At 35.5% G+C, this 14410-nt stretch overlaps 2 protein-coding genes across 7 annotated transcripts; one reads left to right on the top strand and one right to left on the bottom strand.

Moving 5' to 3' along the window:
- Positions 1-1156: 1156 nt before the first annotated feature.
- LOC107042739 (PRKCA-binding protein) lies at positions 1157-8812 on the bottom strand. Of its 6 annotated transcripts, XM_015263912.2 has the most exons (8): positions 8003-8812; positions 7815-7925; positions 5532-5855; positions 5367-5429; positions 3427-3745; positions 3160-3355; positions 1425-2133; positions 1157-1340 (listed from the first exon to the last, which is right to left on the bottom strand). In XM_015263912.2, the coding sequence occupies exons 3-8, from the start codon at positions 5546-5548 to the stop codon at positions 1337-1339; spliced, it is 1308 nt and encodes a 435-aa protein (XP_015119398.1). In that variant the 5' UTR covers positions 5549-5855; positions 7815-7925; positions 8003-8812; the 3' UTR covers positions 1157-1336. The 6 variants fall into 6 exon arrangements, with proteins under 6 accessions (XP_015119398.1, XP_015119401.1, XP_015119399.1 ...); XM_015263915.2 differs by lacking the exon at positions 5367-5429 and having other exon boundaries at positions 1157-2133; XM_015263913.2 differs by lacking the exon at positions 5367-5429 and having other exon boundaries at positions 1157-2133; positions 5792-5855.
- On the top strand, positions 8022-12744 carry LOC107042740 (translocon-associated protein subunit alpha). Its single transcript, XM_015263917.2, has 5 exons — positions 8022-8352; positions 8638-8814; positions 11073-11332; positions 11943-12210; positions 12480-12744. Exons 1-5 carry the CDS (start codon positions 8289-8291, stop codon positions 12551-12553), a joined length of 843 nt encoding a protein of 280 aa, XP_015119403.1. The 5' UTR covers positions 8022-8288; the 3' UTR covers positions 12554-12744.
- The last annotated feature ends 1666 nt before the right edge of the window (positions 12745-14410 follow it).

Genomic DNA, 14410 nt, shown 5'->3' with positions numbered 1-14410 from the left:
TAATCCAGGGATCAGGGATTTTGGAGAAATAAAACACTATGATCTAATTGTCAAGGATACGATGTTTGGCTAAATATGTTTCAGCTTCATCAGGCTCTAAAATATATATTAAATATATATTTAATATGTTTCAGCTTCATCAGGCTCCAAAATATATATTTAGGAAAACGTCGCACCCTTGACAATTAGATCATGGTGCTTTATTTTTCCAAAATCCCTGATTCCTGGATTAATTTACATCGCTCACAGATGAATACGTTTATAGAATGAATAAATCCCGGAAAACGAAGTCAAGCGTCAATTCTACATTATTATTCTATTTTCTAATTGCACTTTCGTTATGATTTGATGAGAATTGGCGAAATATGAAGGTCAGAACGAGCTGATGGTCAGCTGTTTTGATAGTGTCGCCGTTCATATTGCAAAAAATCGTTCGCTGACTTTCGTCTTATTTTTTTATGCAGTCCATCATGTGAATATTGGATAAATATGACTCATAACTATTATACACTGAGAAGAAAACGACAGAGTTCTCAAACAAGTCTTACTTGTGCCGAAAAAATGGTTTGTTTTAAGATTTAGTAGTTGTTTTACAGATTTAGTAGTTTCCATGAAAATTGTATTCTCTGTGCAAACAAAAAATGTCATTTCTAGCACTACTTCTTCACTATTCGATACTCCCATACGTATTTTGCTCCCGGAAAATGTTCGTTTTATGCAAAACAAGAAATCGTAGTTTTTCTGTTCTTTTGTTCAATAATCACAAACAAGAAATTCAGTAGCGAAGTGGTAAATCCGTTTAAGTCGACTGATCTTCTAGTTGAGTTTTTGAGGAATATTTCGAACACGGAGGGAGATAGCGAAATTTTCGCAAGTACATTTGTTGTAGCTCTCAATCGGCTCTACAAAAAAGGTTGTAACAAAAATTTTGCTATTTCCCTTAGATTCCGAGATATTCATTGAAAACTGGTCAATAGTCAAAACCGACTTGTACCGTTTTACCACTTCGCTACTGAATTAATCCTTAAATGAAATAATAATTATAGCAATCTTGTAACTTAGGGATGCAATATTTGTTGATAAATTTTCCACTATACGAGATATTTTCATCCTGAAAAGGCACCGACTCGTGTGAATTATCCGCGTCTTGAGCCAAATATTTCGTTGTTATCAAAAGAAAAACAATTTCTTTTTTGGCAATTTTCATCTAGCGATTTTGTTGGCCCAAAAAAGACTTGATTGATTTTCCCTCAGTATAGTGATCGTAATCAGTAACAGCTTTCCGAAGAATGACAAATGTTGGAGTTGACATGGAACCTCTCACAAATCGATCTATTTACCTAAAACGATAAAACTCTTTGGAATTCAATATTTGGCTTGGAATGTAAAAAATACTATCAGCATTTGGAGTAGCCGAATGTTACTTAAGATCGTTGAACTCAGGCATGAGTAACGAAGGTTCACTCGTATCCAGCATGAACACGTCATTACTAGGCTTTCCCTCGTTTTTCTCCTCAGGATCGTCCAGGTACTCATTATCCTCATTATCCTCTAGGGTCTGAGGCCCCGAGGACTTGTACTGAAAGGCTGACTGTGATAAATCTACCTCAACCGGAAATAGGGTAGCTGAGTCCAATAGTTCTTTTGTATTGGCGTAATATTTCGAGAGTCCAGAGGCGAATTTCTGGAGCTGCCAGACGACGTCCTGTACGTGCTTGTTGTCCAATAGCTCCAGTTTAACGAGAACGTCTGACCTCAATTTCGCAAATCTCGATCTCGCTTCCTGTCGACATCTCAGAACTAATCGATACTCGTAATTTCCGGTTTCAACTCGGTACAGGGGCTCCTGCAGCGCTACGAAAGTCTGTTCTTCGTCGTCTAGCTCTTTGACTTTGAGACAGTAAGACAAATATTCGAATTTTGCGTCGGCGTATTTACTGATTGTTAGACGAGTGTCTGGGATGGCTTTGTGGAGGTATGTACCCAAGTCACTGAGGATGGGTTTGAGGGCTTTCAACATTGTCACCCCGAATTTTTCCATTTGACGGTGTTGCTCACCGAATTGACGGAAGGCTTCACTGGCACGAGGCTGGGGTTCACGAACCCCGATTGCTGCAAAGGCATCGCCGAATACTGGAATGATAAATGAGATTGGATACTGGAATAATTACATAATAATAATCGCATAAAATTTTTAGTTTCCAATTCTTATTTTTGTCATCTCTCTATATTATAAAAATCCAAATCGACTTCTGGTGATAAAAATTTGGTGCTCGAAATTAAGACTCCATAATAAAGGGTCACAAGGGTCAAAATAGTGGTCACGAGGTTCAGAATAAGTGTCACGAGGGTTGGAGTAAGGGTAACAAGGGTCGGTTTCAGGGTCAAAGGGGTCAGATTAAGGGTCATGAGAGTCCTAATAAACATCACAAGGGTCAGAAGGAGTGTTACGAAGGTTGGAGTAAGGGTCGGAAGGGTCACAGGGATCAGATTAAGGGTCATGAGGTTCCAAATAAATATCACAAGGGTCAGAATAAGGGTCGCGAAGATCGGAATAAAGGTCACGTGGGTCGGAGTAGAGGTCACGATGGCTGGATTAAGGGTCACAGGGGTCAGATTAAGGGTTATGAGGGTCCGAATAAGGGTCACGAGGGTCAGAATGAAGGTCACGTGAGTCGGATTAAGGTAACCCTTACAGGGGTCAGATTACGGGTTATGAGGGTCAGATTAAGCATCATAAGGGTCAGAATAAGGTTCACGAGCGTCCGATTAAGCGTCACGGAGGCCAGCATAAGGATCACGAGGACCAGAATAAGGGTCACAAGAATCAGATTAAGGGTCATGAGGGTCAGATTAAGTCACAAGGGTGAAAATAAGGGTCACGAGGGTCGGATTAAGGGTCTCAAAGGGTTCAAATTAAAGGCCATAAGGGCCAGATTAAGGGTCACGAAGGCCAGATTAAGGGCCACAAGGCTCAGCCTAAGGATCATTGGAGTCATATGGGGGTTGGCGACCGGAGCGAGCAGGGGGCGTAGCCCCTTAGTCTCGAATATTTTTTCCATGTCAGTATATTACGACGTGGATATTTTGACGTGAAAACTTAACAAACTGAAAAAAAAATAAAAAAATTTACTGTAAAATACTCGTAAAAGAATCTACCTTTGTAAATCTGCGTAAGATCGAAAAAGGCATGTAGCATAGATTTGGCATGTGACACGAGACCTCTATACAAATTCTCTGTCCTTTGCAGGGCTGTTAATCGTTGTACTAATGCATCATTACATAAAATCGCTCGTGAAAGGCCAAGGGCATCGGCTGTTGCACTTCCCATTCCCTCGACTAGCCTATGTTTCACCTGACATTGAAGAAAAAAATCCGTCATTATTTCGTCATTCACCCATCATTATTTCGTCTTTATATTTTCACCTTCTTCAAAGCAATATCTAGAGTTTTCCCCTGTCGAGGATCGGCGTGTAGTTTATTGTAGTTGATACTGACTTGAGTGTCACAAGCCTGAATCATCTTGGCCACCTCGACTTTGGTTTTCCCTTTGACTGAGGCACCATTAACTGCGCAGAGTTCATCTCCGGATTGAAGGGTACCTTCCAGAGCTGCTGGGGTATTGTCGAATACTTGGACTATGTACAGGCAAGGGCAGTAGGGGCCTCCGCCCCCAATACTGATGCCTATCAGGTTGCTACTATCTTTGTGAATTACCACATTGCCAGAGGTAATTACCATACCCCTAAATGGTCCAAAATTAATATGAGTGAATCAGTCTGGTTGGACGATTAGGAAGTACTTACAGCATTGTTGAATAGTATATTTCGTCATTAGGCCGAAAAAAACTTTTCTGGCGAATATGAGGTTTGCAGCACCAGCCGAAGGCGAGGGCTGCAATCATATTTGTCAGAAAAGTTTTTTTTTGCCGTATGACGAACAATATTTTGAAACGCTGCCTTACGGCCGGAATGACAAAAAGAATATTTAATATTAGAAGTGTTTAGCGTAAAAGCTGAAGATATTTAATTGCAAATGAAGGAGGAGAACATACAGTGAGGAAAAAAACAGGTCTTCTGATGATTAAAAAAATTGAAAAATATGAATAATATGATTCAATAAGTGCCCGATACATTATGTAGCCAAAAAACTGATTTGATGCGGAACATTTTGCCAATAGTCTGTTCACAATTCGGTCAAGATTCGGAAGACGCAGCATAGAAATGTAGATATTTTGGCTCTACTTTCAACAATGAAAGATTTGGTTGAAGGGACTGATCATTCACGTGGAGACCATGACATTTCAGGATGACAATTTCAGAATACCTTTCACAAAGTGAAGATGAATTAAAAATTGATCGTTCTAAGTTATATGGTTGCTATCCCATCGTCATTGTTGTTCTATGGAAAAAAATTTCTCTTGAATTTAAGTATTGAATAGCCAAAACACTAAGCAAATAACAATCCTATTGAATATGAATTTCTCGACCTGAAAATGTAGCCATTTGTGCAAATTGCTATTTGAACCTTCTTTCCCAATCGGAGGCACTTTTCAAATATTCCGAAAATTTTCGATTTCCTGGTATCACTAAGATGGTAATATGTTGGTGTAAGTTTTGACATGATTACGATTCCTATGGCGCCACGATTTAACATGTTTTTTGTACCATTCTTCTTCATGATGACGGAAAAAATAGTGAAAAAATTCCATCTCCATTATTGCTCCTGAATAGAGAACTTGCATGAAGCTCAATTCATTCTAATTCCCCTATTCACACATTCCTCATAACATATGGATAGCTAAACGGCAAAAATTATAGCGAAATATTGCCTAAATGTCTTATAATAATTAATTGCAAATCAGTCGTTTTCGAGGCCAATTTTTTCATTAAAATTAAAAATTAAAAATTTTCATTAAAATTCAGTTTCGTTGTTTTGAAGTTGTAAATATAATCATTGAATTCAAATGTGGGAATGTCAGTGCATGAATTGGTATCTCAAATATAAGAAGCTTCATGGAAATATCTTGAAAAATAATGATTGAAATGCCCATATCCCAAAAAATAATTGATAGGGATTTTTTCCTTCATTTTTCTAAATAGTGGCACCAAGGAAATCGTAATCTTCCCCATTTAAATCGAATAAGAATCAAAACCAAATGGCTAAAAAATGTAGAGAATTTACTACCTTGATTGAATTATCGAAGGAGCTAGTAGACAAACTAATCAATAAACTACTTTGTAAAATGAATAATGAAATCCTGTAAAAAATTGTATTAAGAGTCAAGAAATAATCGACCACAAAAATGAACAAATAAGAGAATTCACAGGAATGTTCAGGATCTCCACTGAAATTCCTAAACTTACGTTTGCAAAAGAAACAGCTGATGTTTAGATGGTGACTTTTGTGCAACCAGTGATACCTCTGGACTGATCACATCCAGAGCAGCAGGCAAAGAAAGAATGCGAAAAAGCCACATGAATGTTTCAAGACATAAATTGCATATTGAAAAAAAAAATAGAACAGCATACATGCGATCTTCCATCATGATGAGCTCCTCCGACTCAACGTGTTCAGTGAAAATATCAAAATCTCCTTTATCCTTCTCCTCAATCCTCGTATTATCACTCAGATCGTTCTTACTGGTTCATGCCAACGCAATAACGCATGCATGAACAAAATAAACACGACGAAGCACATCAACAATTCCGTGGATATCAAATCACATTGAAACATCGACATAAACATCAGGTATTAATTGTTATTACTCAATCAATCAATCGTAACTAACATTTTGTCCTCCTCGAAGAAAAAGTCGTCGTCCAATTCCATTCTGAGTTTAGTCCCTTGTTAATCTACAAGAAAAACATTCACCAAGTCCTTAAGGGTATACGTCAGTGAAATTTAAATGTCTTCGCTGGGCTTTGGGACTTATTGAACAGTTTGTGTATATATGACGGAATATGGGAATAACTAGGGAAAATTGCGGACCCGATCGATTTTGCCCCGTATAACCACGAAAAACTCATTTTTTGCTGTGTTTACCTTCAAAATGCTCCTTGCGCCGTAATTTTCATACGATTTTAGCATTTTTTTTCAAATTTCGTTACACTCCAAAGAATAAAGTTTAAGCACATAGATCGGCATCAATCATTACTTCAGTAGTATAATGAGAAGTTGCGCCTTACTATTGCGCCTTATAATAATCAAGTGTTTACGTATCTTTATTGAAATTTGAAAAATAATATAATGATTGGTAATTCAAATTTCCCGATTATTGGTTAATAAAATAATTCAGAATTTGAATATTCAAGTTGATGATTGATAAAATAATTCGGAATTGGAATATTAAATTGCTGGTTGATAAAATAACTCGGAATTTGAATATTTTAATTGATGATTAATATAATAATCGAAAAATTGGCGAGTAATATTTACAATTGACTTGTTCAAAATTTAAGGCCCGACTGAATTATCTTTCGAACGTGATCTTGGTTGTTTTTTTATTTTGATCATCGGGAATGATCTCCAATTGCTATTGTTTTACATAGCTCTGGAGTCTCCAAAAACTATGATTGTACAATCAAAAAAACGTTGAGAAAAAGCTGAATATTTTCAAAGTGCGTTTTTTCAATAATATTCGAAAATAAATCCAATAGGGAGGAAATTGCAAATTCATAATTTGATGTATCTAATGGTTTGTAGGTCATCATTTGTCACAGTAGTCAATGGCTTTATTAAAAACGCTCTTTGATACTGTTCGTTTTTTTCTGCTTTTTTTGATTGTACAATTATAATTTTTAAGGGCTCCTACGTGATGTAAAATCCAATGGAAATTGTGATATATTTCACGTTATGAAGATTGAAAAACAATCGAGATAACGTTCGAAAGATAATTCACCCGGGCCTTAACTGTCATTAAAAATTATGATTATGTCTGGTTAAGCATCCGTTTTACTTTATTCCCAATAATCATGAATAAATAAATTTTGAATTTCATAAATTTTTCGCGTCTCTAGAGTAGGACTAAAAATTCATCGTTTTTCGTAATTGAACATTGTAATCATGCACAATCTAATTTTTATGAACAAAAAACAATGCAAGTTTGAAGCGAAAAGGCGAGTTCAAAAGAAAATTTATGAAATGCAAAATTTATTTATTCAGGATCTATTGCGACTAAAGTAAAAGGAATGCTTAACTTTATTGTTTAGAGGGTAACGAACATTTAAAAAAAGCTGAAATCGTATGAAAACTACGCTGCAAGGAGCATTTTGAAAGTGAAAGCCGGACAAAATGAAGTTTTTCGTAGTTATACGGGGTAAAATCGATCGGGTCCGTGATTTTCCCTAGTTATTCCCATATCCGGTCACATATCTATCTATCTGTCTTTATTATATAGACGCCAGGTTAAAAACCCATCGGAGCCTACTTAGCAAACAAAAATACAACACCGTTACAATGCATATAATAATTCAAAACATATTATGATAGCCTCATTCAACTCTTCCTGTATTTATCACTGCACTGCACATATCACAAACTGCTCAATGGGTCCCAGTATTGCGGCCTAGTGAAGACTTAAATTTTATCAACGTATCCCCGTAACCTCATGTACAAAATAAAACCTTTCAACACTTGTAATTTTTTTTTAAATATCTGTAAATCCAATTGAGATGAGGAAAAATTGGGTCTGATCTATTTTTGAAGGAAATTCCCCTGCCTGCAAAAAAGGTCTGAACCAAAACCTCGCTATCTCCATCAGCTCTAGAAATATTCGCGATTCCCTCCGGCGCAAAATAAATCCTTGCACTTACCAATAACGCTATCCGATTCAAGTTTTCCAGAATTTATCGAAATTGGGAGGTTTTCTGGGTTTTATTCCCTCCTTCTCATGCCACGAAAACAAACATCCGCCATTCTGTTATCTATCTTAATCGACAGATAAAAGATGGCGCCAGTGAGGCTTTCCAGCTGATAAATCTCAGGGACAAGTCAGACTTACCGATTTTTTTTATTTTGGTTTTCCACTTCCACGTTGTTCGCTGGTCCGATTGACGAGTGCAGCGGTTCTTCCACGTAGCAGTAGGTTGGAGAGGATGATATTGGAGTTTTTACCAAAACCGTTGTGACTCGTGTAACAGTTTACTCTTGACAATCGGGCTTTGGAGTTTGTGGTGAAGTAGTTGGATTCATCTATCCACTAGGTTTCAAAATAATCTATTTGGAATTGAGTGTGGAAATAGATTGAGAATTTTGCAAAGTTATTTTTGAAAATAATAGTAGTAAATATGAAGGGTTTGGTGTTTCTCGTGCTCATCGCACTGCCGGCGTTGATCTCCATAGTCAATTGTGGTAAATTATCTTCCTTTTATTGTGAAAATATACCGGAAATGTGGGAGAAATATTTTGGAATACCTCACGACGTTTCTGCTCCATTTCAAATGATTTTTCAGCTGGTTTTTCTGTTATGAAATGAAGAGTTTGTGATGGAACTTGATATTTGGGGGCTACGTTCAGGGGATTATTGCCGAGTTTATCATATTTGCTGTAGATTATTATAGATTATTGAAGATTAGTGTTGTTGGGGAGAGAGACTAGATATTTTTATTCATGATGATTTTGGGGTTTTGGTTACAGGGGCGAATGTAGCATATGCCCAGGAGGATGAAACTGTTGACGATATGGTAGACGTCGAGGAAGAGAGCAGTGTACTTACTGAGGATGAATTGGAGGAGGAGGCTCAGACGGCTTCTGCCGACGCTGATACCACTATTTTGTTCACGAAACCTGTTCTTAGTCCATTGTCGAGCTTAGGTGAGAGAAATTTTTTATTATTATTTAATTTCTGCATTTAGGATACATAGCCCCATTCCAGGGTGAAGTAATATAGGGGTAGAGTGGGGTAAAATGGACACATGACCTTTTTAACAATATTCATAACTCAGAAACAGATTTATCAATTGAGCTCTGTCTAAGCTCATCACAAAGAGGAATCATTGTTCTTTCAATTGAAAAATAAAATTATTCCATTTCATGAACAATTCAACACGTCATGAATATTTAAAAAAAAATCAAAAGTGTCCATTTTACCCTGCCCTCCCCTACACATGTCCAATAAGTATAAATATAAATGCAGTTTCAACATTTGGCAACGCAAAGTGAAGACAAAATAATAACTGGTAAAAAAATCCATCGATCAGCTAGTGCTCTATCAAAGGAATTCAGTGATGAAAGATGGAGACAACTGCTCCATTATGCACTAACAGTGTAACAATCAAGAGTAATTTGCTAAATGACTTTAATCTCTAATTTGAATGGTACTAATTAGATATTAATCTTTGGGAAATTTCTGTCATGCAATTGAATTGAAAAGTTTAAAAACGGAAAACATGGAAATCTATAGCGCAGAGTTCCGAAATGGTACACTGAGAGAAAAACTTCAGAGGTATCAAACAAGTCTTACTTGTTCCAAAAAAATCGTTTATTAAAAATGATCAAAAAGAATTTTTTTGTGCAAATATACGAAGCGTGCGCCAATATTGAAAATTTCTATTGCAAAAATAGATTGTCTTTTCAAAAAAAAATTATTCTCTGTACAAGCAAAAAATCTCATTTCTAGCACTACTTCTTCGTTATTTGATGCTCCCATACGTATTTTGCTCCTGGCAAATGCTCATTTTATATGAAACGAGGGATAGTATTTTGTCGTTTTGGCCATTCAATAATCACAGACAAAAAATGAATGCTTAAATGAAACAATAATAATGATATGACAGCAATCTTGTAACTTAGGGACGAAATATTTCTTGATAAACTTTCCCCTATAAAAGATATTTTTATCCTGAAAAGGCACCGTCTTGCATGAATGATCCACCTCTTGAGCCAAATATTTCGTTGTTATTGAGAGCAGAGTAATTATTCATGTCTGAGTTTTTCAAATTCGAACCTAACAATTATTTTTTAGGAATTTTAAACTAACGAATTTGTTGGCCCAAAGAGGACTTTTCGAGAACTTATTCTTTTTTCTTGCAGTGTAGAGCTATTTTAAATGTTTGGAATCAATTTTTTAAGTATAACTTTCTCTATTAAGGCCCGGGTGGATTATCTTTCGAACGTGATCTTAGTTTTTTTCTTATTTTGATAATCTGGGTTCATGTCTAAATATTTTCCGACAAAAAACACCGTCAAAACAATTTTACGTCAAAAAAACTTGGTTAAAGAAAACCTTCGTTAAATAAACCCAACCCAAAAACAACTTCTCTCATAAAAAATTCCAGGAAGAAACAACACAAAAAACCACCTGAAAAATAATCAATGATGAAAGAAAAAAACCAACGACTATCAATGAAATTGAAAGAAATTTTATTAACAAAATAAAAGAGTAGTAGACAAAAAAAAAATGCAATTAAAGGGGGATATTCAGAGCAATTCCTTTCAAATATTTCATGTACGAACGATTAGCGTAATCACGGACAATAGCACTCAAAGGCAAAAAAATATTCGGGTTTTCAACAAAGTATTTCTACAGAAGTTGTTTTTAAAAGAGTTTTTTATGACAAACGTGGTAATCGAAAAAGTTCAAAAACCCGAGTTTTTATGACGAAGTTGTTTTGACGGAAAATATTTAGACGTGCTCCTGATAATCTGAAATGATCTCTAATTGCTATTCATTTTACATGGCCCTAGAGTCTCCAAAAATTATCATTCTACAATCAAAAAAACGGTAAAAAAAAATAAACATTTTCAAAGAGCGTTTTTGAATAATATTGGGAAATAAACCCAATAGGGAGGAAATTGCAAATTAATAATTTGATGTATCTAATGGCTGTTAGGTCATTTGTCACAGTAGTCAATGGCTGTCAGATCGTTAGTTACCGTGATAAATTATCCATTCACTATTTCCTCTCTATCGGACTTTCAAATTTCAAATTTCACCGGTTTTTAGTTGCAAGGGTTAACTTGCCAACGCGGCCATCGCTCGAGGGCCTTCAGCCAGGGAATGTAATAATCAATAATAAACAAATGTAATTACAAGCGTGGAAGCAATCAATGGAATTTATTTATGAATATAGAACTTCCTGGAGGACATGTGGTTGAATTTCTCGTCGGCTTCACCAACAAAGGAAAGACAGACTTCACCCTGGAAACTCTGGAGACATCCCTCCGTTATCCCATGGACTTCAAATTCTACATCCAGAATTTCACTCACCTCGCTGTCAACAAAGTAGTCAAGCCTAATCACGAGGCCACTCTTCAATACTCATTCATCCCCTCTGAGACATTCGCCGGAAGACCATTCGGTCTTAATGTCAACCTGAATTACAGAGATGCTGTAAGAATCTTCTTACGAATCTATTGAAATAGTGAAACTAGAATTATTTAATTATCGTTTTAAAGCCCGCATGTATTATCTTTCGAACGTGATCTTGTTTGTTTTTTATTTTTATTTTGATAATCTGAAATGTTCTTCAATTGCCATTTAATTTTACGTAGCCGTGAAGTCTTCAAAAATTATGATTGTACAATAAAAAAAATGTTGAAAAAACTGAACCTTTTCAAAAAGCGTTTTTGAATATTATGTGGAAATGAACCCAATAGGGCAGAAATATTTACAATATCTAATGGCTGTTCAGTCGTCATTTGTAAATTATCCATTTACAATTTCCTCTCTGTTGGATTTATTTCCTAATTTTTATTGAAAATGCTCTTTAAAATCTTCATTTTTTTCTACTTGTTTTGATTGTGCAATCATAATTTTTATAACATTTTAGATTTTGAAGATGGAAAAACAATCGAGATAACGTTCGAAAGATAATCCACCTGGGCCTTAAATTATTTAATGATTCAATTTTACTTTGGGATCGACTCTTGCTGAAAATTCTAAAATTATTTTCTGATTTCATTTTGTCTTCTCTTCCTAATGATTTTTGGTATTCTCTTAGAGCGGAGCTGCATTCAGTGAAGCTGTCTATAACGAAACAGTTCAAATAATCGAGTTGGACGAAGGTCTGGATGGTGAGACTGTCTTCTTATACATTTTCCTCGCTGCTTGTGTAATTTTGACCCTCGTGGGTGGACAGCAGTTACTTTCATCTCTTGGAAGGAAGTCGAGATCTTCGTCAACGAGGAAACAGGCTGTGGAGATGGGTACGTCGAACCCCAACAATGTTGATTTCGACTGGCTGCCAAAGGAGACTCTCAACAGACTCAGTAAGTTGATTATCAATAGCTCAATTTCACTGTCCTGATAAGTAAATTTTTCAGATTTGAGGTTTTTTCTGAATATCTCGAAATATAATTTTTGTAAGTTCTTATAGATGGTTCTAGAATTTTTTTCCCTGCCTCAAATTCAGAAACATCTATCAAACACTAATACTCGTTTCACGAAATTAGTTTGAGAATTATTTAAAAAATAGTAGTGCTCGGATTTGACCTCAGCAGTTACTAAACATCTTGTTTTTGTTTTCTTTTTATTGCAGACAAATCCCCAAGAACGCCGAAACAGAGTCCCAGGCAAAGGAAAGCGAAGAGAACAGTTGGGTCTGATGATTGAGTGTGTGTTCGTGTTTAATTATTTAATCTAGGAATAAATTCAAGACAGAAAACTAAAAACGATGTGTTGGACGGTGGTGTGAGTGATGCACAGATGAGATCAATCTATTTACCTTTTTGTTTACGAAGTAATTTAAGAGCCGTAAGAGTTTGTATTCGAAACAGAAATTAAATTTTTTCCATAAAATGACACATTCCAAGTTATTATTTCATTAAAAAAATTACTGACAAATTATAATTTTGTTATTAACATTTTTTCACACAATCTCGACAATTAGGAGCATCGATAACTCGTGCATTTCCTCTACATTGAGAGAAAAACAAATACGTCAAACAAGTCTTGTTTGGGCCAACAAAATCACTCGTTGAAAATTGCCAAAAAAGAATTTTTTTGGTTCGAATTTGAAAGTCTCAAACATGAATAATTGTTCTGCTTTCGACAGCAATGAAATATTTTGCTCGAGAGGCGGATAATTCACACCAGACTGTGCCTTTTTCGGATGAAAATATCTCATATAGAGGAAAAGTTATCAAATAACAAAAATTTTATCCTTAAGTTACAAGATTGCTATCATATCATTATTAGTGTTTCATTTAAGAGTTCATTTCTTGTCTGTGATTATTAGACAGCCGAAACGAAAAACTACTATCCCTTGTTTCGCATAAAACAAAGATTTTTCGGGAGCAAAATACGTATGGGAGTATCGAATAACGAAGGAGTAGTGCTGGAAATGACATTTCTTGCGTGTACAGAGAATGCAATTTTTTTTGAACTACTAAATCTATTTTAGCGACAAAAATTTTTCATTCCGGCGCACTCTCTGCATGTTTGGCACAAAAAAATTATTTTTTGATAATTTTCAAAAAACTATTTTCTTGGCGCAAGTAAGACTTATTTAAGAAATTTGTCGTTTTTCTCTCAGTGTACATTATCGACCAGTCGGCAATGTGGAAAAAATACTGAAATTATCGATGACTCATTTAACATCATGTATAAGCAGCGACTTTAAATTAGTATATTTCGTAACGAGTGCAAAAAGTTGTTTTCTGGCGAGTGGGAGGTTAATCCCACGAGCTAAAAAACATTTTTTCACGAGTTACGAACAATATTTTTCATCACAATGTGGCGGAAATTGGACTTTTAGGCACGCGGAGCGTGCCGAAAAGTTCACTTTTCGTCACAGCGTGATGAAAAATAATTTTTGTTGTTGCTTGCTTCTGGGGTTTCTCAAATTTTACAAACGGTGTCGAAATGGATTCAATAATGTGTGAAGAAATCTTCATAAAAGTGACTGCATTTTTTGAGCTAATAAAATTGAGCTGCAATGATTTACCAATTACTAAATTGATTGAATATTCGCAAAGCCATAAGTGCTTGGTTTTCTGACAACTGACGATCGGTATGAAATATTCCCCAAACGAAGAAGTATATGAAAATTTTCGTAGGAACTCTATCCGAGGAATTAAAATGAAAATGGTAAATGGCTCGAGCGAATGAAACGGTATTTAATCGGAGTTACTGAGTCACGTTTTTTGGAATTTTCTCTGAGATACTTGGTTTCTGCCATCTCCTCTGAAATACAAAGTTTCAGTGAATATTCTTGAGATGCTCAAATTTAGAACGAAATCTTGAGATACTTGAGTTTGGAAATGTTTTCTGAGTTACGTACTTTCCTTTAGGAGTCTTTGAAATGATAAAATTGAAATATTGCATAGGATTTGAACGAAAAAAAGGAATAAATGAAAATAATTATATTAAGACGAACGAAGAAAACGGAAATATAGCCAAAATTATTAGTTATGAATTAATAATTGAATTAATAATAAATTCAAAGGAATCTCCGGAATTTTGATTTTC

The sequence above is a fragment of the Diachasma alloeum genome, unplaced genomic scaffold (assembly GCF_001412515.2).
Source record: "Diachasma alloeum isolate Michigan unplaced genomic scaffold, Dall2.0 Dall_scaffold_00513, whole genome shotgun sequence".
Lineage (NCBI taxonomy): Eukaryota > Metazoa > Arthropoda > Insecta > Hymenoptera > Braconidae > Diachasma > Diachasma alloeum.
Note: the sequence above shows the minus strand (reverse complement) of the source record. Positions and strands in the feature narration are given on the sequence as shown.